Below are 25,803 nucleotides of genomic sequence, written 5' to 3'. Positions count from 1 at the left end.
GTGATGAAAAACAGTCTGATTATATGTGTTCAGTGTTCTGAGAAGCGTCCATCAAACATGTGCAAATGCTGCTCTTTGCAACTAGTGTGTGTAGAAGGAAAAAAGCAATTATTCTGTTATATGTGGTTTGTTATTTTGGTTTTACCCTGTTAATACAAGAAATAAATGGTTCAAGTAGCCTTTTTTAAGGCAGAAACGAAATTACAAGGCTCTCAGAGCACAAACATATACATTTTGCTCTAAGTTGTGTGACCTCAACTTTTGCTACTGTCTTAAAGGAAAATGGTACATGGATAATGATCTAGAAAAAAAAACCACAACAAGAAATAATGTCTGAAAACTTTGAGTAGGAAAAGGTGTTTGGGAAAGGACACCATAGCAAACTGATTGTAAAAGTGCGGTCTACAGGAAACAACCTTTCAAACTGGAAACTGTGGAAACTGCTGCAGTGCACATCTGAGCAATGAAATACCTTTAGCATTCACACATCCTCGTAAGTGGACAGGCTCATCTCAGCTTTCCTCTCGTCTGTCCCGCCCCGGGCTCATTTTCGAGGCAGATGCTGCAGCCCATTTGCTGACAATGGTTTCAAAGCAGCATAAACACACTGGAACTGTTTTCGGCACCTTCTCAACAGGGCTAGCCCTGCTTGGTCTGGAAGTGATTTCTGCATTGTCTATACCAGTGCTCAAGTTGTTTTCATCACCTCCACAGCTGCACCAACATCTGAAAACTAGTACAGACAAAGCAAGCAACCACCAGCAGCCAGTGGCAGGAGGAAAACATGAGGCTTTCAATCACATTCCTTGGGAATTTGTAGCATTTAGCCTGATGACAAAGATGTAAAGGACCCTGTGAATTGAAACCAAGCATGAGCAAATGCCAACTTTCCAGGGACAGCCATTTAGCAAGTGCAGAATATTTTTATTGCTGATTCATTAACACAGATCAAAATTCTTTCTATCAAAAGCACTTTACCTTCTCTCAAATGTGCAGAGTCTTCTGTCATGCCTAGCAAAAACATCTTCTGAAGACAGAGTTACCCTTGTTGCTTTTTCTCAGCTGAATATGTCTGTGGAGACTGGGATCTCTCCACACTGGGTACTCGCCAAAAGAGGCGACTTTGGCTCTGAAGAACCCAAACTCTCTTCCTTAATAAACTGTCTTCCTTAATAAACAAATATATCATTACAGCAAATCAGGTTTAAAGAATCATCTTCAGATCCTCAAAATATACCTTTATTACACAAATATCATTCCTGCATGGTTTATTTGAACAAGATGCTAGTGTTTATCCCTGACACTGATCCTTTCCCAAAGAGATTTTCTGAAAGTCTCACTTGTGCGAGGGCAGCATCCCTGTTTTTTAGGGCTAGAGGCAATTGTGGAAAAGCAGAATTTAAAATATTGGGACAGCTTTCAGCACACATGAAACTCAGATGGATAGAAGAAATGGAGGATTCTTCTGACCAACAAGTATTTGCAAATAGTAAGGCTTTTTAGCACGTGGCAAGCAACTTATGAAGAACTTTGAAAAAGAGGCCAGCACCTATGACATCAGCAGGAGAAAAAGAGTGTGAGATTCTTGCATGATGGCAAAGTCATGGAAAGCATCACAAAGACAGGCAACACAACTGAAATGTTTTCACAGGAGCAGATACCAGGTAATTTCAGGTTAATGCTGAGTAAGATTGGAGAGAAGAAAGAGAAAGAGGAAAGATTGAAATCTGTAGATCCTTAATATGGTGGACAGAAATTCACACTTAAGTCTGAAACATAGGGAGCCTGTCTGTGGTGATATTTTGGGAGCCTGAACCCTGCCCCACCATGGAGAATGAAGGTGAAGGAAGAATTGGTAGGCAGCAGCAGAAAAGATGGGCAAATCATAGAAGAGAAATTCCCTCTCTATGATCAAGGAGAAAGCTGCCCTGAAGTTTTTTGCAGAAGAGCTTATGAACTGGAAGGACAGATAACTCCAGGGCTGCAAATCTTGGGAGCACTTCTGCCCTCTCATTTTACTTATTGTCTGGACTGACTTATTTTACCTTCTTGTGAGCCATATTGAATATACTTCCCTTTGGGTCTGATTTTGTCTTCTCACCTTTTGGATTTTTGCAGCTTTTTGGTGATCGCTGTACTAACTATTCCTCCTCAAAGCAAATTACCAGACGACACAACATGCCACCACAGAAATAAGAAAATCATGGTATTTTTATAGATTTTATGTGACTAATGAAAGCAACAGTGTAAATTGTTGTTATGAACTGCATTGCAAGTTTTAAAAAAGAACTCAATCTGGGCCCTTCATGAGATGGAATAAGCAGTGAGCTGGTACACATTTTTGCTAGCCATGATTCTTCTATCTTTTTCAAAACAGACAAGGGAATATACCTTTTTTTTCCCCCTCTGATGGATTTTTGCTGTAAATTTTGCAAAGTTTTATCTTCTGGAAAAGTTGTACTTTCTTGCCTCTCTTCTGATCATTTGTCAGTAACACCCAACCAGGAGGTCACTTAATGCACTTGCACTCCATAGTCCAGCAGATGTAAGTCTGTTAGTGCAGTGGTTTTGGTGTACTATTGCTTATCACGTTTTTGCCCTTTAGGTGCCAACCTGGATTCACTGGAGCAAGATGTACTGAAACACTGCCCATGAAAATCCAAAACCAAGAAAGTATGTTAAAATAATCTGAACTTTGCTTTCTTCCCCAACTACAGCAACAAAATCAATAGTACTTGGTGTTTTCACAGTTCAGCTGGAACCGGCCTCTTTACTCACTAATTTGTGACCTGGTTTTCTGAAGTACAGTCTGTACACCATGGCATTATTGACCTCCAAAATATTTCTCGTTTGTGTGATTTTTGATCTGTCCATTCATTCACAGATGCATTTGTTTTGCACACGCTGGCAGTTTTCCTATTTGGGAGACTGCTGCTAAGTGCAACCCTAAAAGACCAAACTCATGGAGATGACTATGTACAGATATTGTGTCTTGCTGCCTTGTGGAAAGAGCATCCTAAAACCAATCTCGGTCTCTGGAATGGTGAATTTCTGTCTCAGATCTTGAAACACATTTTGATCTGGATTGGTTTGGTTTTGGCTGGTTTTGCAAGGGGTATTTCTTTACATTTCCACAGAGCAAATGACTTGCTCTCAACATCCTGAGCTATTTTAACACACTAAACCGAGATTCAGTTTCTGAAAGTGAACTCACCAAGTCATATCAGTTGACACTGAAGGAGCTTCTTTCTTAGCATATATTCACCTCTTCTCTTTTCTCTGTTTTTTTCTCTACCATTTTTTTTGTTTGTTTTTCCTCTCAGGTGCCCAAATGAATTTACTGGTGATCGCTGCCAAAACTACGTAATGGCCAGCTTCTACAGTACGTCCACTACTTTTCTGTCTGTGCCGCAGTAGAAGCATGCTCAGTCGGTGCTGCTTTCTTGTCGCTGCATCTTTCCTCCAATTTTTTTTTTTAATCTGTAACTAGATTTGTTGCCTAAGGCCTAATATTGATTGTCTCTGCCTGTTGCATGAAAATTATAACAAAAAGCAATTGCAAATTATAACGGAAAGCAATCCTGAGATTGTTGGGCATTGAGGGTAAGGGGAAATGCAAGGCTCAAGAATGCTGTGAAATTAATTCTGACCTTGTGATATGGACTCCCTGCTGACATCAAGCAGAAAAAGTACAAAAATGAAATTTTGAAAGTCTCCCCTTTTATTTGCCACAAAAAGCTTATGAGTCACGATACAGGCCAGCACTCCCTCAACCAAAGGATAGGTAGCTAGTCCTCTACTTATATATGACATTTGTAACTAGAGGTTAAATGTAATTGAAGTGCTTACATTGTTTCTAGTGAGCACTTGCCAAACAGGATCAAAATTTTCTTCCTCCTCCTTGTCCAAGCTTCAGTGGAGAGAGCACAGAAAGAAAAAGAAAAAAGACATTACTTAAACAATGAGGTCTAACATGTTTTGGGTATTGTGAGTAACAGGTGCAAGAGATCAAAGACTAATCGGCCAAATGAAAGTGTTAGACACACATATACACAGACTGCTAGAATCAGCACTGTAGTCACATCCCATAAGGTTTCCCATGGGGAAATGGGCTAATTATTATTGTTTGACAAGGATGTAGCAGAAGGTACACTATGTCTTTATTTTCTCTTATTGGCCATAGCAAAATCAAAGGTAACATACAAGAAAATTCCTTAGGTCTTACATTTAAATGCATGTGTACAACTTACATTTGATTGTTCCTGGCATCAGAATATACTGTGATCTAAAAGCAGTATTATAGAAACTGGTTTTTTTGATGGATTACTTGCCAGCACAGAAAGACTATAGGCTAGCTTAGTTTAATTTCCATTGGTATGTAGGACAAAAAGCTGTAAGTATGTGCTGGACATTTTGGAGCCTGAAGAGGTGCACAGGTTTTCTCTTATACTGATGGATGAAAAACATCCATACATAATTCATACTTTCCATCAAAGAAGCTACCCACATAAATCCCAAGAGTGCTGACTGGGGACCGGACCTTCCAGCATTCAAGTGTGCATTTTATGCCCTGCTTTAGAAGCTTTATTAGTGTGAGTTATATTTAAATGCCTCTGGTAATGATGGCACTAAAAATTTTAATGCTGTTACGGTATTTGTTTATGAAATGTTAGATTTCAGTGGCCTTTTCTGTGGATTGTGGTGGAAAGTGCAGTTCAGATTTTCTGATCTTAGAATAATAATTTAAAAGGAGGTGGTGTAAAAAATATAAGATCCATTGTTTGCTGCTGAATTTTATCTGAAAACTAAAGAAGAATTGTATGTTGATTATAAATTCATTTTCCAACCTAGGGAAAAAAAAAGTTTAGGCAGGTTTTCCTTCCTTTCTTTTTCAGTTTCCTAACCCTGGTTGGGATGTTTAAAAACGCCAGGTTGAGATTTTCTGAAGTTGACGCCATGGAAAAGGCACAGATGCTCTTGCCTTGCTGCAAGAATTACACATAGTTATTAGTACTTAAGTTGGTCAGCACTTCCTCTCCAGAGGCAGAGAGCACACCTCTACCTACCTTAGACCACTCTGAGAGCCCCAGCCAATGTCTATGGGAGTCTGGCACTTCTGCCTGCCCTGCATCTGCACTGCAATATCTGATTTCTTATACTGCTTAAGATCTTGAAATGGCACTTTTGGAAAGGGTCCACTGAGGGCACATTTATACTTAACCAAAAAAAAAAAAATCAATGAAGAAGCATTTATATTACTTTTTATTATCATACCCAAGGCAGACCAGACCATGTTATTTAACAGAGGACTTAGACAGTTCTCTAAAGGCAAATGTTAAATCTGGGACTTAAAGCCAAGCTCATATTTTGCACCCAATTTTGTGGATGATTAACTTAGTTCTGTGGATGCAGCTTTTGCAAAGTACGGAGCAATCTGAGGTGCTAAACAGTGTAAGTGGTAGTAGGAAACAAAAGTGTATGTGTGAACCATACAGCTGTCTAATTTCACTTGCTTTTAGAAGGGTCTTTCTTCATTTGGAAAGAAAGAGTCAGTGGAGTTCCTAGCCAAGTGTGCCTACCGATGAGGTGTTACTGCTGTAATTTGGCTATTAAAGAAAATTTTTCTTCAGAAATCTCCCCTGGCGTTGGTATTTGAGAGCCCTGAAGCTACTGGGCTGAGGACCTTTTACCAGATGAGAGCAAGGCTCCACTGGGCATTCTGGAAATGTCCTGTCCCAACAAAGTGCAAGGCTAACTTGACGCATCTCACAAGCCTGGCTGGCAGACCTTGTAGTGAGTGTCCTTTCCTTGAGCATAGCAGTCACAGCTGCTACCAGGTGTGCAGCCCTGGGCTTTTTCTGTGACTGCTTTGACTTTGAGACTCATAATCCACCACTGGTCCATAAGACAGCAGAAGGCAGTCCACAAATTGTTGCAAAAATACATCAATTCCATGCATTTTCTGTATGAATATTCACACATTTTCCCCCTTGAAGTCAAGGAATCAAGGCAAATGGAGGAGAGCAAAAGTAATGACTTAACATTGAAAGTTTTGGGTAATTTTTATGTAGTTAGGCAAGAGAACTCTTACAGCAGCACTATGCAGAATGGTCCCTGGGATAAGAAACAGTGATAAAACCATGAATTAATAGAAGGCTGAGGGAATGTCCCTAGAGTTTAATCACAAGTGAACCCTTTGTCCTCTCAAATGCCCCAGATGGACCAAGGACCTCACTCAAAGGGACTAAGCACTTGCTTACTTCACTAGTTAACAATTATATATGAATTGTGAATTTAGAACTGGCCGGGGGCAGGCTATGGCCCTTCTTGGGCGTCACCTGAACATGGTCCATGCCATCCTTCAGCATGAGGCACCAGTTTAAACAGTGTCCATTTCAGCTCTGCCATCCCTGATGAGCAAGAGGGACAAGGAAGAGCAAGAGGGGTGGAAGGAATTTTCTTTTTAGATTATGATGGTCCTTGTCTCATATTGTCACAGTGAAGCTGGCTGAGGCATTAAAGGGGGCAAGAGAAAAGCTCTGATGTTCTAGAAGGATGATCAAAACTGCAGTTACTGTGTGATGGCCTGATTTTTCAACCTTTTCATATAAAATACAGGTCTTCAAAAGTCTGCCTTTAGCTATTCTACTACTTTAGTATTTCTCATTTTCTACATATTTCTCTATTACCCTCATGCAGAAGGAGTCACATCTGCATGAGGGTAATAGACAATCTCACCTGAAATTTTCATTTTTTAAAGCCTTACAGCACCCTATGTTGTACACTCTGTGTGCTGAGACTAAGACTCCTAAATGACCGAGCAGGTTTGAAAAATTCCATTGTCCATCTTTTGCTCAGAATTTTAAAAGACAGGTTTTCACTATAAACTGCTCAGTTAATATTCACTAAATGCTAAAATTGCTATGATACGATACTTCAATTATGAAAGGACAAATTTTCCACACTCCTGAGATTTGAACCAATGGTCACTTTTACGGGAGCCACAGGACTTCATTTCAATAGTACTCAGGTTGCAAAATTGGTTTTGAACTTAATGTATTAAGTTCAAAACCAATTTTGCAACCTGAGTACTATTGAAACGAACCAGATTTTGGATCCAAGGGGAATCTAAATGTCACAAAAAGACTGTATCCCAGTCTCTTAAATAGAAATTGTTGACAGACAGGGGGTCTGCTCTTTGGTAGTTTAGGAGATTTGAGTTTGTTTTTAATTGAAATTGCATGAAGAAAAACTGATATTTTTAGCATTTTTCATTACCCACAGAAAGAAACATGACACTTTGGTGCTTTAGAGTTGGAATCGGTCTTCCTGGACCTCTCTGCTGTTGCAGTTGATCCAGATGGGTCCTGTCTTTGCCAGGTGCAAGTTCTCTACAAACACCTGAGATAGTGCTCACCCATCCCTGGGCAGCACCGTGTCCCTTGGCTGAATCCAGCAGCCCCCTCAACAGCAGCTGTGGCACACCGCTCATAAACAGGGCATGCAGTGCTCAAGGATTCTGTTCCGCGTTTCCCAGCATCATCCTCTTGTTCTGTAGACCCTGCATCTCAGCAGGCTACATATACCATATATCCAACAAGTTGTAGTTTTTAATTACTTTGGTGAAAAAGAAATTGCTTCCTAAGCATTTTTCCTACAAGTCTGTCATATCCCCCACCCAATCACAACCAGAATGAAAACAGAGTTGTTAAAAATAATTAATTGTACTTATTCTTAGAGCACCCAGAGACAAATATTCAATAGAAGCCACATTGCATGTAAAAAGCGTGCAAAAATTTCAGGCTAAGTAGGAAAATATCAAAAATAATCACCTGTTTATAAAATGAGAATTGTTGGGATGTTCTGCTTATCAGATCTAAGGTATGTAACTGGGAATACCATAGATAAGCCAGAGCTACATAACATCTAGGTTTGAATAAGCAATGCATGTTTCTTCAGCATGTTTTCTTATTAGGCCTTCCAGACAGAATATATTCTGATTTTAAATACCAACTCCCTATTGAATTATATGAAATAGAAACTGCATGATATGAATGACTCCCCTAAAATTAAATTACCTTCAAACTAGGTGTCTTAGCTATAAGCAAGCATAATTACAGCAATATATGTGCATGGGCATGTCATTCATTTTACTGAAGATTTAATCAAGCCTTCTCTACAACTAATGTATATCATTAGCAGAGGTCAGGTAGGCATGTGATACTGGCCCTTTAGGAAGAGACCTGGATGGATTCCAACGTACTTAACCCTTAAAATGTTACTGATGGACAACAAAGAATTGACATTCCCCATGTGTGCAAACTACATTAAAAAATCCATTTGCTGTGAAAATTATCATTGGATGTAAATTTCACAGCATACAAGAACAAAAAAAGGCAAGAGCTACCATGGCTGTGGTGTTGGCCCCATGGGGAGGGTCTCCTAAGGTACCTGCTGAGGGGAAACCTGTGTTCCTCTTGACCCACAGGTGCTGGGGCCTGTGTGTGCTGATTTAGGCAGTGATTTGTGTAAGGGATCAGGACCCCTGCACCCCAGGGTCCACACAGCTGGTCAACAAGTTGTTCTGCCAACAAGGCACAGTCCAAAGACAGGGAAAGGGGGTTGGCTCCTCATTTTCCAGAAGCTGGAGGCCTGCTGCAGTCCATTTGCAAAGCAGAAGACTCCCACTCCTGAGTAATCAGTGCCAGCCGCCTCTGGGTCACAGCCTTCAAGAGCAAGGGTACACATTGCGGGCACAGAAGCAGGGTCAGAAGGGAGAGCATTGCACAACCCATTTACAGGGGTATGCTGCCCTTCATAGAGCATCCCTTTTCTGTCATGTTCCCAAAACAATCAGCCATTGTACATGGCATGCTTAGCCCTGTTCATCTCAGTAAGATCTTTAAGGGTTAATGGTTCCTGTTGTGTTCCCTGGACTGTGGCTGCTCAGATGCTCCATATATACATATTTTTGTGTATAAGCCTTGCAGAAGGTCTGGTCACATAGCTAAGAAAGGTGCACTTGAGCACTGTCCACATAACCATGTGCCCTTTGTCCTGTTTCATGTGCAGACACAGAATAGCTGTAATTCTCATATGTAATTTATTTTTAAGTACAGTGTATTGCTCTTTTCTGAAACTTTTTCCTTTTTCTTTCTTTTTTTGACAACTTTCTGCATTGGCAGAGCATCTTGGGATTGAATTTATGGGTATGGAACAATCATTCCTTTTAGCCTGCAGATTCTAGACCCTGAGAGATAAACCCCTTTTAATTTTTTTTCACCACTTCCCCTTTTCAATTCCTAACCAATTTCTTTATGCTTTAAAAGGGATCATACAGCTATAACAACAACCCTTGTCGAAGTGTTAGTGGAGATCTGTTCACTAAAATGGTCATCAAAATATTGATAGGATATTAATAGACTTAAGGAGTTTCTAGGAATTACTGGAGTGATCATAACATTGTGTACATTCCTTTTTCTGCTGTATAGTTTTGACTAGTTTTGACCTCTGCTTTTGGTGAGTTTTTCTTGGGTTGCCAGGTTTTGGAAATACTGTAAATGTTAAGCAAAATGTCTAACTAGCATATTAAAAGGTAGAAACTGTTTTGGCCACTTAAAATTATGCAAATTTGCAGTGTTGAGCTCTGATTTTCAAGTCAAGTTTCATGTCTAAACCCACGTCTTGGTGGTTACACATCATGAGTAAACCAACTGTCTATACATATCTGTAAATTATATGCATATATACATTCCTTTCCAGTTCTGTAGCTTCAAAGTGGACTGAAAGTTATTTAGGAATTTAAGTAGAAGTTTACAGCTAGACTCCAGATCCTCAAGTCAGCAAATAAATTGAATATTTCTAAAACTAAACTCAACAAGAACATTGGCAATGGATACTGTTTTCACACTTCAGCTTTAAATATAATAGAAATAGATCTTTTAAGTCTTATTCATGAATAGACTGTACTTATCTGACTAGCTATTTGTATTCAGAGGTACAAATAATGCATTACTTGAATAGGCTAACTTGAAATTCAGGTCACTTTTACTTTGGAATCCACCATAATTTTTGGTAAATAAAAATATAAAAAAACAGATGGTGAGGCAGTTTTCATTCATGTTCTTATTAAAAATGCCCCCACAAAATGTCATTAGCTTTAGCTGTGAACTGTGGAAAACCCATCACAAGGCCAAATTTTAAAAATCACTCCCAACCCAGCTTCTTGTTGTTATTATTATTATCCTAAGTTAGTGGTAATTCCCACTCGCATGTATTAGATTATAGTGGAAGACGTACAGCTACATTAGCATATGAGGAGTTAAATTAAAGTCCTTTAAAAGACTGACATGCAAATTATGCTTTATATTTGAAATTACATTAGCAGAAAAACCTCTTGGAATTAAATTCTTTTAAAAATCCCCAGAGATATGTAAGAAGAAAAACTTTAAAACAGAGCAACTTCAAGACTTCACATATCATCAGTTATGTATAAATTAGAGTCATGTGAAATTAACTGCATAATATGAATATTTGAAAGGCTGTTTATGTAATACCTTGACTTAAGTATTATTATGATTTGATTTTCCTAGCATTCTGTAGGGTAAAAAAATTATTGAAATTATTTTTAATACTTAACAGGGTAAAATCTTTCCTAAATTCTCACTGCACATAAAATTCTTTACAGATTTTCCTGCAAGGCTGCTATAAATTTTTTTCAAGGTAGTTTAATCAGCATGTGTAATTTAGCTGGGTGCCATTAACTGACTCAATAAACTTTAACGCTGGTCAGAGACAGAAGGCAGTTTTGGGGCAAGATGTAGTGTAACCCAAGTGCCCCACAGGAGTTCTTCACAAAACTCTTCTTGCCCTTAAACAGAGTCCAAGGCTTGTCTTTGAGGCACCATGCCATCTGCAAAGCCTTGACCAGGATCCCAGTCACATCCCAGCTGCCAGCATCCTGTCACCCTCACTGGCCCCGCAAAACACCTGGGCACCCCTCATTTGGCCCTGGCTGTCCCCTGCCAGCCAGGAGCACAGCCCTGTTTACATGAGAGCTTGCTGGTTTGCTGGGCATGACATGCCCAAGTGCTTTCCTAGGCAGACCTTGCTCCTGGAGTTTGAGGGAGGGCATGGCAGCACCACCATTCATGCACACCATGCCAAGCTGCTTTTTCCTTCGGGCCTTGTTTCAAAGGGCACAGGAGGGAACTAAGGCTATGAAAAGAGATCAGGGATTTAGTTTCCCATGCCCATCAAGACCTATAGTCCCAGCAGTATTGCTGGTGCTGGGATCATTGCTCAGAGCTGCACCCACAGCCCTGCTCCCTCTCGTCGTCCACCATCCCATGCAGTGAGTGAGCACCCAGAAAGTCCCACACATATGAAACCAGCCTCAGCCCACTGGCAAACTCAGTCAGACCATCACCAGCCAGTTGCCCAGCTCATTTGCAACTGCCTCAGCCTGCACCAAACCCCCCAGAGTCAGTGCAATTTTTCCTTCAGTACAAAAACTGAGCAGAGTGTCCACTGTTAATCTTCTACTTCCTCTCCCTTGTGCTCAAAAAAACCAAAAAAGAGGTTGATACATCATTATTCATTTTGCTTTCATAAGCTAACAGCTGACAGCATGACAATAAAATAATAATAATAATTCAAAGCATTTCAAATTAGCCCCTAAATTGCTTAGCACAATTCTCCTGTTTCCTGTGACATCCTTGTAATACACCATTTCCATGGCTAACTAATAAGCGCTTTCAGAAGGGGCAAAAAAGGGAAGGGGATCCAGTGCCACTAACTAGCCTAGGTGAGGAGTTATGCTGTATGAGAAATCCCTTCACACTCTGCTTCAACCTTTTTTTTTTTGTCCCCAAGCATTTCTTCTCTCTGTTTTTTTTTCCATTTCCAAGCATGCTGTGCCAGGCCTGTAGTTTACTTGTGTATCCTTTTTTCCTGTCTTTCCTTTTATTTCACCTTCCTCTTTTTCTTTATCATAGTTTGGTGTGGTTGGAGTTTTAGCCATTTCTTCCTTCTCTTCTTTGACTTTCTGTTCTTGGAGTGATATTTATTTTTCTTTAATAAATTTTTGCAGCATCCTAGTTTTACCACACTCACTTCTTCTTTCCTCTTCCCCCATCTTTGTTAATAATTAGTGCTATTAGTTTTGTCTGACAGTGCTCATGACCTGTTTGCTGGTGTTTGATTTACAGTGGGTTTGGCTTGTAAGACAAACTTGTTCCATGCTGTGGTGCATTGTATCAGAGAAATTAAGATTTATTTTTGCTTTTTGGTTTGTTGCATGGAGTATTTGCCACTTACCCCCAGCAACTTTAAAATAAAACTAGACAAGCTCAGAAAACACAAAGAAGGAAAGTCTACTCCCTGTTCAGTGAGGAGTATTTTCCCCTGAACTGATGTGTCATTTATGACAGCACTTCATTTGGACATGTGAGAGATACATGGCACATGTGAGAGATCACTGTGCTCCTCTGTACCAGACAGATGTAAGTCCCTTCCAGCAGGAATAACGCTGACATTTATCCCAAAGGTAGTGCAAAGCTGTGCAGTTCTAATTCATTCATTTATTTTTAATCACCTGCTGGTATTCTGACTGTGGTTAATATGGCAGATCACTATTGTTCTCTCTGCTTAATCAAAACCAAGACTTGAGTAAAGCTAGACATCCATTTTTGTCCTAACAGCAGGAACACAAATCCTCATCTGTAAAGTGTCAACGCAGAACGCGCCTGTGTTTCAGAACTCCTTACGTAACATTTCCCCAGCAGAGCACTCAGCACTGCTCTCTACCAAGCATGAGCAAGGCTGGAAAGCATCAGTAGCTCCAGCCCAAACATTAGCAGTACTACTAACACCTTTATAAAAGTGAAATATCCCCGATGAATGAGATTGGTAACAAATTGTCATTGCTGAGCAAGCTGCCACCCTAGATAGAGAGTTCCTTTGTTGGTCACAAACAAGTTGAAACTCTGCATTTCTCTCATACAAGGCACTACTGGTTGTGGATATTGTGTTTTAGGAGGAGCACTGGAGAAAGAGTCTGAATTTTATGACCAGAGCTCAAAACCTGTCTTCATTTCCATTGGTGATATAATTACAAGCCAAGCTCATGTCTCAAATGTACAAGAGTATTTTAAAATTTCTCCTGTAAAGACAGCTGAGATATAAATTGATATGGGACCAGACGGATATTGCATGTGAAAACAATCCAAAAAAGATAATAAGAAAATAAATTTCTCATAAGACCTGTAAAAATGGCTTTCATTCCAGCTGTCTTTGCAAAACTTTCAAAGCATTTGCAAATTTTTGTTATTACCTTACCACACTTCATTTTTATTTCCAGCAAATGCTGTGTTTGTCAACTAAGAAGTTGTTTCTTAGATAATATTCTTGTTGGCTGTAGAAAAAAAAAGTGACTTTTGACTGTAATTCTGTAATTGTTCTCATCCCCAGTATTGTGTTAATAGTTTGTGGTGTAGTCCTGTTCTTGCAGTCAATAATGAGTCTGCCTGAAGTGTGGTGGCTGTGTCTTGGTGTGGCTGTGTGAATCTGTGCGGTGGTTTGTAGCATGACAGCTGTTGACTGTGTGCTCCTTGCCTAGCCATCCTCCATGTTGTGACTTTCTCTGTTTTTGTCCCTTTCTAGAAGCTGAGGAACTCTACCAGAAACGGGTGCTGACCATAACTGGCATTTGCATTGCTCTTCTAGTAGTTGGCATCATGTGTGTGGTGGCCTACTGCAAAACCAAGTAAACTTTTCTCTTCTATTTTGTATCTGTGGTTGTTGGTCAGGGCCTTCCCAGTTGACTGTAGCTTCTCTGGGCATAAGGTTGTATCTGGGTTTCTCTAGAGGTGAGCTTAAGAGACAAACATGTGACCAGGGTACTCTGGTCCAAGCCAGGTGAATGTGAGTCTTCATGTCCATCAGCACAGCAAAATTAAGAGAAGTATCTGAAAGATTCTCAGTCTTCAAATGTAACTTGAAATTTTTTGTCTTTTTTTGCTTGCTTTCTTTTCTATCACCCATTTCAGCTGGTTTCCCCTGTTGAAAAGGAACAAACTCCAACCCTGGAATCACGTTGCTTTCCAGCAGTGAATTTTATGTATAAGCCTAATTTGTTTGTACTTGAGACACAATTAATGATGGTAAAAGTTACTATACACCAAAGGCCAAAAAATTGAACACAAAAGTGCTCTCAGTGCAAAAGTAGGCATTTAAATGTGTTCTGTGAGTCTCTGAATTACAGGGGGTGACTCTCAAACATGCATGAGATGCTCTGGACTCTAAATTACACAGAGCATCAGCAGAATTTCTGCTGCCAAAACTGGCTGCCTTTATAAATCTCCCCACCAAAACACAGAAAGACCTTATCATAAATATTCCACGTTTGTATAAACCTGATTTACTGTTTCAAGGCCTGATTGGCAGTTCGTTTTTGTTTTAAGCCCCACCAGTAATGGATGTGTTAAAAGTGGGGGAGGAGGGAGATGATTTGTTCCGCTCAGCAAGAGTCCAGACACATACACACAGCTGCTCCTACCCATAACCTTGTGCCAGTGGTCAGTGGGGAGCAGCTGAAACAGTAATAAAAAATCAGATCAATTACTGCTTTTTAGAAATCACATCCCCATGTATTTCAACAAACATTTAGTTGAGATCCTGAAGTAAGATTTTCTGTATAAAGAGCCCACAGAATCCATCAGGGTTCTGGATGCTTTTTTTGTCCCAGACATCAGCAATCACTGTGAACAAAAAGTTAACTGTTTTCAAAAACAGTTGATGAGTGTCCCATGCCAGGACATGGCCCTCCAAATGCAGCAGTGATGCCAGACTGGTATCTGTGAGGTGATTTGCATATGATCTTTTCCCAAAATAGGGGAAAACTCAGAAACCAGGATAAATCTTGGAATGGTGTTAGAACAGCCAGTGTAATAATCTTAATAGCTTAAATTTTGTTGGTCTCCCTGCAAGAAATAATGCTACTTAATTGCCAAGGCATTAGCTTCAGATACTGAGTCTTAATTCAGAGGTACTTTATTTGCACATCATTTACATTGAATATAAAAGCTTCTTAAGTACACACTAGCTTACCCGTTATTCTCTCATCTCAGTTTTGTAGAGTAATTTCTTTTTTTAGTTAGTGTCCTTTTACTACAGGACCACCAGCACAGATAAAAGCATGCAAATTCAAATACACTGGTCACCAAAGGTATAATAATGCAGATTTCTAGGGACAGATTCCCAGATTACATGTGCCAGGATTTCAGTCCTGTGGATGTCAAACTCAGACTCCTTCTAGAACTCGCTTTCTCTACCGTGTTCAGGAATTCAGATTGTTCTCAGTCTCCAGAGCCTCATGAAGGGGAGCTTTAAATCAAGTTAAAACCTTGCTTGAGTGCTGCTTCTCAGCCCAGGAGGTGTTTGGGTAGCTCAGATATCTCCTGGCACTGCTCAAATATCTCTATCACGTTAACTCCTTACATGTCCTAAGATGATGCCTGGTTATCCTCAAAGCATAAAGTCCACATGAACCACAGAGTGTATCCTTCTGAGACAGGAGCATTTCCAAGACAGATGTATCTGCATATGCCATTCATGTGATGTGATATAAATTAAGCATTTTCCACTATCCAGACACATACACACAGAGAAAATATGTGAAATGCTGTATGTCAAATCATGTTTTCATTGTCTTTAGGCTTCATTACTATCAAGCTTCAACATATTTATTGCACTTCCTTACTCCTCCTTTTCTGTAAAGCTTGAAATAGTCCCCTTTGAGTTCAAAACAGGATTGAAAATAGTTATCTCTTACGCAGTCCTACCCTGCCATCACTATCTGCATACAGCATAGTATTTTAGCTTTTGCTACAGCCAAAGTCATATGCATTCCACAGTGTGTTGAAGTCTGCATCCTCCCTTCACTGCCCTGGATTCTGTGAGAGTGTGGTGGAAGTTCTCCAGTGTAATGAGAGAAAACTGGGTAATATTCATAAATTAAATCTGAAATTGAATAGCCCTTTCTCTAGTTATTTATTTTGGTGTTTTAATTAGTGTGTTCTGCATAGCCAGGTTTTACTATGCTGTAAGTTTTGCTACTGACAGCTTGTAATGATTCTGAAAAGTTCTTCTGAGGAGAGCTGGAAGGATTACAGAATCACAGGAACATTTAGGTTGGAAAAAAAACCTGTGAGATTGTGTCCAGTCTTTGAATGACTGCCACCTTATCAGCTGGACCATGGCACCAAGTGACCAGTCATTTCTTGAACACCCCAGGGTGGGTGACTCCACCACCCCACTGAGCAGTCCATTCCAATGCTTAATAACCCTTTACATGAAGAAATTCCTCCTGATGTCCAACCTGAACTTCTCCTGGCCCAGGAAGCCATTTCCTCTTTTCTTGTTGCTACTGGCCTGGGAGAAGAGGCCACCCTCACCTGGGTACAGCCTCCTTTCAGGCAGTTGTAGAGAGTGAGAAGGTAACCCCTCCTTTTCTTCAGGAAGGAGCCTCCTTTTCTTCAGGCTGAACATCCCCAGCTGCCTCAGGCACTCCTTATAGGACTTGCAAGTGGGGAAACAGCAGCTAAGGACAGGAGACAGTAGAAGCATCAAAGTCAGTCAGAGATCATGTCATTAGTACATGGATAGTTCTACTAAATGCATTAGCACCCATGGCATCCACCTGGTAATCATTAGGCTTCAGAGCAAATCTGATGTTGCTGAAACAAAACCTTCCAGAGCTGCCAGGAGGTCTGTAGGCTCAGGCCTATGACATTTACTCTCACTTTGGATTTCTGAGGCTTAGTCTGCACTCTTCTATAACATATTTATGTCTTTGAAGTACACTGTTGAGGTAGGTGATGAATCCCTCCAAAAAATGTGTGACTGCCACATCACAAAGACCATGTTCCAGTGTCTGCAAGCAAGCCCTGAGGCACAGACACCTCAGCTCTCTGTGGTGAACAGAGAGGTGTAACTTGATGGGCTGTCAGAAGCTCTGCCTTGGCCCTTGTGAGGGTGTCAAAGTGTCTGGGTTAAAATATCTCCCGCCTCCCTTCTGAGTGCAGAAAAGTTCTCCTCCTAAGACAGAGCACTGCTTTGAAATGGCTTCCCTTTTCCTCTCACTTATTCCTGTCCCCCCTTGCCCTGCTGACTCCTGGAAGGGATCCCAAATATCTTTCCCTCTGTGCAAGTCCCCACAGCTCCAGCTGCAATTAGGCCTGTGGTTTTCAGAGTTACTTTGAGCTCTAGCAGCAGTGGAGAAAATTCTGGCAAAAAAAGTGATGTTACATTATTATCACCAACATCAATATGCTGAGAGGTGCAGCTGCTCTCCTTTTGTCTATTAAAATTGTTTCTGTGTTTCATGCACAGGAAGCAGAGGAAAAAGCTGCATGATCGCCTTCGTCAGAGCCTGCGCTCGGAAAGGAACAACGTGGTGAACATGGCCAATGGGCCGCACCACCCCAACCCACCACCCGATAACGTCCAGCTCGTCAATGTAGGTTTCACTGTACCTGTTTCAGCCTAGGCTGCCAGTGCCACAGGAAAGCTCACCCCACAGCTCTTAAACATCTACCTGCTGCTGCAGGCTGGTGACTGATTTCTCTCGGCTTTCTCCACACAGAAAAAATTGCTATCACAAACTGCTGCCGTCTTCTCCATCAGAGAGTAGTATTTTTGGTGTATCTGATGGTAATGGGAGGTTGCTTTTCCACACATCTGTCTACTGGGACTCGTTCTCTTGTTAACTACATTTTTATAGCTTGTTTGTGATGCAGACCTTTGCTACTTTCATCATTTGTCTCCTCCTATTTTGAGTCTAGATGGGCTGTGTACACAGAGGTGTACATGAATGTCCTCAAGTGTGTCAGTATGGTTTCTGCATGTATTTAAATGACAAAATTTGTGCTTTGGCACATGTAAAAGGTTGAAATCTGGGAAGGAGGGATTGGGAATTATGTCTACAAATGTGCTGTGAATTACAGTTTGTAAACCTGAGGTTTGTCTGGATTTTTTCAGCAGTACGTTTCGAAAAATGTAATCTCCAGTGAGCATGTCATCGAGCGAGAAACAGAGACCTCGTTTTCTACAAGCCACTACACCTCAACTACACATCACTCTGTGACAGTCACCCAGACATCTAGCCACAGGTACTAGAAGGGACGGCAAATAGCAGCTGTAATGTCTGATCTGTTGCTGTCGTAAAACCAAAAAATGTGTGAAACAACAAAGCAGGGAAGATCTATGCTCCCTTCATAGTGTTTTCATTTTAAGGCTAACAATATTTGATGTCATATCACCTAACTAATTATCTTCCCAGGAATTGAAAAAGACCTTTATTTTCTGAATGTCATTCCAATACTGTCACACTGAATTTTAGTATATGCAAATTGCTAAATCAGTGACAGTTCTGATGACTGGAAAGCCCTCCTTCCCTCTCCTTTGATCCATACATGCAAAATCACCTTGATTCCTGTGGATTCTCTAAATTCTGCAGCTCCAGTTACCCACCCAAAGGGTATATCCTATGTGGCAACAGAGCCCCTCCTTTCCCTGTCTAAACTTCTGCTCATACACAGTTACCGCCAAAGCCCACTCTCACACTCCCCCTTTCTCTTTCCCTGGTTGCTGCTCTCCAGCTGGAGCAATGGCCACACTGAAAGCATCCTCTCTGAAAGCCACTCGGTGCTCGTCAGCTCCTCCATGGAGAACAGCAGGCACGCCAGCCCAGCAGGGCCCCGGGGCCGTCTCAATGGCATTGGCGGGCCACGGGAAGGGAACTGCTTCCTCCGGCATGCCAGGGAGACCCCCGATTCCTACCGAGACTCTCCTCACAGTGAAAGGTATGACGAACCACCTCATTGCTTTCAGCTCGCAAGACCTGGTGTTTTCTCAGGTGGTTTCAAAGCTTGGGAGCACAGGAGAAAATGCGGCAGTGCAGCTGTTCATGTAGGGCATGCATCTCCTTATTCATAAAGGTGGAGAGCTGAGTAGCAGTTTTAAAGTCTACCAAAAGCATTTCTTCCCTTCTTGCCTCTGCTGAATTTAGTCCTATTAGCTAGCAGTTCACACTTGGAAAAGCTCCATTGGAGTAATTAGTCAGAAACTTCCATTGGAAACTATAAACAGAACTTTGCCTACTTACCAATTTCTTAGAAGATGCAAGTGAGAAGACTGACAGATTTTGCAGTGAGAAAGTAATGTTTTGATCCACAGGAGGAGGGCACTAAGGACTCCTAAGCAGTACAGAATTTATGCCACCACTCACTTTCTGGACTGTTCCAGCTCCTGAACTCCTCTTAACCCTTTATTAAATAAAGGAAGAAACAGAAAGTGCAAGCCAGAAGGGCTCAGGTCATTATTAAATCGGAAATAGTTATAAATAAACCTGGCCAGGAGTTTTCCAACCATGTTTTTCCAACCAATTCTTTTTCTCTTAAAAGATTGGTTCCTCAGCTGCTGTGGTCTACCTAGAAGTAAATCAGTCACAAAAAAACTTTAACTGAAAAAATCCTGCTCAGGTTTAGGCTAGCATTTTAGTTCAAGATGGCCCCAGAATTGCAACAGAAAGATTGACAAGAAACAAGACATTTAAAAAGAGCTTTTATCCCTGGGATCATAGGCAGAATAAAAGGAAAACAAAAGGTTATGGACCAGTTCTCTGAGGACTTCGAAATCACAAGGGATTTGGCCTTGTGGAGTGTCCATGATGCCAGAAATGCAGCCAGGCAATCCTCAAGGAGACTGAGTTGTGTAGGAGACAAATTGTGGTTTTCATAAAAATGAATGTGCACATACAGCAAACACCATTTCTGTGGTGCTCCCTCTGCCACACAAACAACTGCTAAGCAGCAGGAAGAGGGGCCACTGAGGAAGGACCCTGTGTGTAGTATCACCAAGGATAATAAGCTACCCCCTCATTAAAAATTTTGTTTTATTTACTATGGAATTTAATTTGAAGATACGTGGCTCACATGACATAAACAGCCATGGCTCCAATCCAGCAGAGCACTTTGACAAGATTATCTTTTAATTGTGCAAGTAGGCCCACTGAAATCAGCAAGATTACTCACATGGGTAGAGCTCAACATGTGCTTAAGTGCTTTGCTGGATCAGGACCTGTAACAGTAAATACCATGTTGTCTCCTGCCTGGGAACCGAGCAGGATGCACGGCCACACGCCTGCCAATGGTGAGTAGTACAGCTTAGTATATTTGGGCATCTGCATGTAGAAAGTGAAGACCATTCCTGCTGTCTGCCTGCATTGCATGGGGCACCCAAAGCATCATTCTAATACAAACTGTTTAGATTTAACTGGGGGGGTGGAGTTGGGGGAGAGGAGAGACCATATTCCTTTTTGTTTTTCTAAGAAGAAAGAAGGCATTTCATCAATTATTTTGTCTCTTGAAGGTTGTACTATATAGGTCAATAACAGCAACATTTCTGTGATAATTCCTCAGGCATTGACATCCTTGCCTTTGCCTGAAGCAATCACAAATTTGGAACGTGGGAGATGATAGTTCCCTGGGCATTAATTGCAGGCCTCATCTCTTTTTAGCAAGCAAGAAATACATCACCAATTGTTCCTGAGATGGCTTGTGTATATAAGGGAGAAAGTGAGAGTTATTTGGAACTAAAAATTACTCAGAAACATGAAGGAATGTAGGCGCTGACAAATTACTTCCTGAAGCCATCACATGTTGCTGTACTGAGAATTGGTAGAACAAGGCTCTACTCCCTCAATTTTCAAATTAAATTGAACTGACATTACAAGGGGTGTTTCACATTACCCATATACTTGCTGGATCCCATGCCCTGCCACCTGTGTACGCAAGCAGAGGGCACAAGCAGTTTTGTCTTGGATGTCCTTAGCTGTCTTACAGGAGAGAAGATCAAAAAACACCGTCTCTGCACAAAAGGCTGGACTATATGATGAAGCTGGCAGCATTTAACAAGTTAATGTGTGCTGGATGGCCATGGGTACGCTCTGATCCCCTTTCACTGAGCCAGCATAGTTGGCCATGAGGCTGGATAAATCAATCACCTTTTAACCTTCCTTTCAGGATGGGCTAGAGCTGCACAAGTTCAGCTCCTGAGCCTCAGATTGCAGACAGCAGCTAGTTAGCACTGCTCTGTTAGGGTGTGGGGGAACAGACCAGAAATGTGTGAATGCACAACACTCCAGTGTGAGTAACTTGACACTGTTGGAAGCCTGCACAGTACATTGAACACATTTAACCAACTCAGTGGGTTAACAGAACAGTTTAGCTAAAATCCAGTGTGTCACATATATCCAACAGTGTACCAACTGGGAAAGTAAAAAGGCTTCAGTTTTTCAGACAATGCCTATTAAAAATGTGAAAGGAATGAAAGGCTCACTCATGGAAGCAGAAAAATTACTTAATTCATCCAATACACAGACCTATTCGTTGCCCTTTGTATAACCAACTTGATTAATTCCTTTGCACAACTCCAGGTTTGGTTTTTTCCTTTCTCTTGCTCCTCAGTTCATGTAAATCAATGTGCAACCAATGCGCCTCTAGTGAAATCAATTTATGCTGCTGCACATCTGTCCAGAATCCGTCCCATTTTCTCCCTTTTCTTGTAACTCCATTTTTGTCAAGTGTAATATGTGCAACTGAGTCATAGATTGGATAAGAAAGATGGATTCAGGTTTATTTTGGTAATTTCAGGCTCAGATAAATAAACCACTAATGGAAAACTAAACTACATCAATTGTAGACATACAGCTTTTCTCAATGGGCCTGTGATGGTGCTCAGAACAATTTTAACTTTAGACACAGACGAAATTCAGGCTGGTGAATTTAGGATAAGAATAAAAGCAAAGCCCAACCATGCAAAGTGTCATGCTGGGCACTGTGCTTTTGATTGAGTGGTTTTAGGCAGATCCTCCCCTGGCATGAATCCACATGACCTCATAGCATGTCTACTGATTAAAACTAGTTGAGAGCTTCACATTTTTTGTTCTCTTTCTTTGGGACAAACCCTGCAATGGCACCTGAGCTTCATTTTCAGAAATCGCTTGTGACCACTATGCTTGCCGCAAGAACAGGGAGAAGTTGTGCAGAGAAGACATGGGCACTAGGCCAGACAATCCTGTCTTCCAGCATTTGTTCCCATATGAGGACAAATGATACTCTGTGCTTCTTTGCAGATAGATCTACTAGCCAGGGTAACTAGCACCCAGGAGTGGAGCAGCACAAATGCATCTCTGACTACCCTTGGTGATTAAAATTAGCAGAATCTGGCTCTATATTTTATTCAAACATTACTTTCCTCCCTAGCCTGAGACAGTTTGGTTGCCAGAAGAGGGTGAAGCCCCAAGAGGACTGTCCTTCAGTTCCCTTCCTTTCTTTCCCCCTGTCTGTTTGCATGTACCCCAGATTCTGGTCAAATCTTTCCAGAAGTGCAGCAGCTGTTTTCCTTTTGAGAAAATACTTGCAAATACGTTTTGTTTCTGGCAGCCTGTCTGTCTCTGAATCCCATTCTTGGATTCATTCCAAAAAGTTATTCTGGTAAAAAATTTACAGCATCCCATGGCTGGGCTCTGGGAGTTTTGCTGTGCTCCTCCTGCTTTCATATGTCTTTGCCCAGAATCCCAGAAGTCAGCAGTTTATAGGATTAATAGGAACAGGAAAGGTTCCTTAGTAGCCCTGTGTGAGGATGCTGGGGATCTTAAGGGAATCCTTGCCATTTCTCTCCCAGTGCACGTGAGCTGCTGTTTTTACAGGTCACCACTGCTCCTGTGCTCACAACCTGTCCCCATCTCTTTTCTTCAGGTATGTCTCAGCTATGACCACACCAGCTCGCATGTCACCCGTTGATTTTCACACTCCAACTTCTCCCAAGTCCCGCCCCTCCACGATGTCACCCCCGGCTTCCAGCCTGACCGTCTCCATCCCTTCCGTGGCGGTGAGTCCCTTCATAGAAGAAGAGCGACCTCTGCTCCTGGTGACTCCGCTGCAGCTGCATGAGAAGTATGAGCACCACCTTCAGCAATTCAACTCCTTTCACCACAATGCCACCCATGAGAGCAGCAGCCTGCCACCAAGTCCTCTGCGGATCGTGGAGGACGAGGAGTACGAGACCACGCAGGAGTACGAACCAGCACAGGAGCCTCCAAAGAAACTCACCAACAGCCGGAGGGTCAAAAGAACAAAGCCCAACGGCCACATTTCCAGCAGGGTGGAAGTGGACTCTGACACGAGCTCTGAGAGCAGCAGCTCTGAGACCGAAACGGAAGATGAAAGAATAGGTGAGGATACACCATTCCTGAGCATACCGAACCCCGGGGCAGCCGGTCTGGAGCCAGCCACTGCCTTCCGGCTGGCTGAAACCAGGACTAACCCGGCAAATCGCTTCTCCACACCTGAAGAGTTACAAGCAAGGTTGTCCAGTGTGATAGCTAACCAAGACCCTATTGCTGTATAAAACATAAAACACATAGATTCACATGTAAAACTTTATTTTATATAATGAAGTATTCCACCTTTAAATTAAACAATTTATTTTATTTTAGCAATTCCGCTGATAGAAAACAGGAGGGGAAGAAAACTTTTATAAATTAAATATACGTATGTACAAATGTGTTATGTGCCATATGTAGCAATTTTTTACAGTATTTCAAAAATGGGGAAAGATATCAATGGTGCCTTTATGTTATGTTAAGTTGAGAGCAAGTTTTGTACAGTTACAATGATGGCTGTCCCATAGTATTTTGCAAAACCTTTTAGCCCTCAGTTGTCCTAGCTTTTTTGTGCACTGCATTATAATGACTGGATGTATGATTTGCAAGAATTGCAGAAGTCCCTCTGGTCGCTTGCTGTAGAGTCTCGAAATCAGAAAGCCCTGTAATGGCACTCTCACCCTACTCCACCAGAAAAACACACATATACACACACACACAGAGTCAGAAAGGAAAAAAAAATATTAAAAAAAATATTAAAAAAAAGTAAAAAAAAAAAAGTTTCTTATATGAGAACTTTTATTTGCTTTCCGTATATGAGATGAGTTTTGTCTGCTCTCTGCCAGCCAAAAGGTTTGCTTCTTTGAGCACTGGGATAATAGTAGATCCAACAGCATGCTACTATTAATTACAGCAGGATAACAAAAAACATACAAACAAAAAAAAAGCCAACCTGCATTAAGTAATGTTACTTATAGAAAGAAAGTAATACTGTGATTTTAAACCAAATATATTATTAATCAGAGGTTAGCTTGTAATCACTAGGAGCTGCCATTTCATTATTTTCCAGATATTAATTGTTCTAGTTATCCCTTAGGAAATGGGTTTAAGTTAGCTGAGGCTTTGAACCCAATACTCTATTCAAACAAAAAAGAAAAAAAAAAAAAAGAAGAAAAAAGAAAAAAAAAAAAAAAGAGAAAACATTTATATTAGTTTATGTTAATGGGGCAAATATAATAGATATCTGTAATCAAGCAAGGAAGAGATCTAGCTGGAAAACAAATGCCACTAATAAAAGTGCAATCAGTTTTCACCTCTATTTCTTAATGTTGATTTCTAATACATTACTTATTCTTTTGTTTCCACTCAATTTTCTTCCCCGTTTTTCCTTCCTCAGAAAGAACCCTGACAAGCTTCTAGCAATACCTTGTTAGAGTTGCTGTTGGAGTAAGGCTTACTCTTGGACAAAGAAAGGCCTTTCAGGGAAGAAGAACATGATTTGCTGAATGGTTAAAAAGTATAGGCACGTAGGAAGGACAAAGCAGATGCATGGAGTCACCTTTACTGACTCCATTAGTTGGGTTGAGAGAGGCAAGGCTGATGCAGAGCCCATTTATGAAGGCAAGCACACCATGTGAGTTCCAGCCCTAGTAACCCATGTGCGACTATTTAATATCAGTGTTTATATAGCCAGTGACAGTCTTGAAGTCATTGACTAGTAATGAACAAGGATGCTGTCAGTGCTGGAGTAGATGCATCCATCCAGACAGAAGCAAATGGACTCTTTTTCAGTGAATTCCTATCAGTTTAGTCAGGGTCACTCTGCCTCTTCTATACTTTTGATTTTTTGTTGTGTGTTCAGTTGGCACAGCATTGACTCAGGATTGATGTGGAAAACAAATGTTTTTCCTAGACTCTGGGGATTCTGAAAATGAGAACATGTGTTTTACAGGTATTACTGAGCTCTAAATAAGAGCCCTGTCAAGACAAAAATAATTTCAGCCAAACTGCACTCATCCTTTGGGCCACATTCTGGTCCTAGTTAAATGAAGAGAAATACATCAAGGAAAATTTGTGAGATGCAAACCTGAGGTACAAAAGTCCCTACTCAGTAAATTGTTCAAGCATATGCTTATGCTAATCCCAGCAAAAGTTACCTTCAGCATATGCTAGACTCTCGTTGACACATCCAGCACATGCAAAAAGTCAAGCATGTGCCTAAGAGTTTTGCTGAACAAGATGTCATATTGATTTGAGGCTGAAAGCAAAGTATAGCAAAAGAAGATCTTTGCCAGGATGACAAAAATCAGTGAGTTCTTCACTGTATAAATAACCATATCACATTAGTAAGAACACAAGTGAGTCTACCTGAATACCAGATACAGCAGAAAAATAACAAAAAAAAAAAAACCTTAGTATAGGAAACAAAGTTGTCCACTAGAATGTCAGTGGTAGAACCAAAAGGCTAGGAAACTAACACAGCTTTGGGCTATGTGGTGGCTGAAATGGCACTGCTTATTTGAGAAATCTGTGGAAGATGGCAAATACATACTGTCTGGACTTAAGTCCCCTTTGCC

General features: G+C 41.0%; 1 protein-coding gene across 4 annotated transcripts in view; it reads left to right on the top strand.

Moving 5' to 3' along the window:
- Window positions 1–24,776, top strand: part of NRG1 (neuregulin 1) — a 97,262-nt gene extending 72,486 nt beyond the window's left edge. The window contains exons 4-10 of one of the 4 annotated variants that reach the window (XM_054284716.1): window positions 3,324–3,382; window positions 9,186–9,209; window positions 13,666–13,765; window positions 17,392–17,518; window positions 18,040–18,170; window positions 18,660–18,863; window positions 22,821–24,776. In XM_054284716.1, the coding sequence (XP_054140691.1) occupies window positions 3,324–3,382; window positions 9,186–9,209; window positions 13,666–13,765; window positions 17,392–17,518; window positions 18,040–18,170; window positions 18,660–18,863; window positions 22,821–23,472 (1,297 nt within the window). In that variant the 3' untranslated portion in view covers window positions 23,473–24,776. Of the gene's footprint in view, window positions 1–3,323; window positions 3,383–9,185; window positions 9,210–13,662; window positions 13,766–17,391; window positions 17,519–18,039; window positions 18,171–18,659; window positions 18,864–22,820 lie in introns of all 4 variants that reach the window. The other 3 variants (XM_054284707.1, XM_054284698.1, XM_054284725.1) reach the window with 3 other exon arrangements.
- Window positions 24,777–25,803: the final 1,027 nt, after the last annotated feature.

Source organism: Melozone crissalis, unplaced genomic scaffold, assembly GCF_028551555.1.
Source record: "Melozone crissalis strain CALT ecotype California unplaced genomic scaffold, PUWL_Pcris_2 ptg000005l_1, whole genome shotgun sequence".
Classification (NCBI taxonomy): domain Eukaryota; kingdom Metazoa; phylum Chordata; class Aves; order Passeriformes; family Passerellidae; genus Melozone; species Melozone crissalis.
This window is presented reverse-complemented; position numbering and strand designations above follow the sequence as displayed.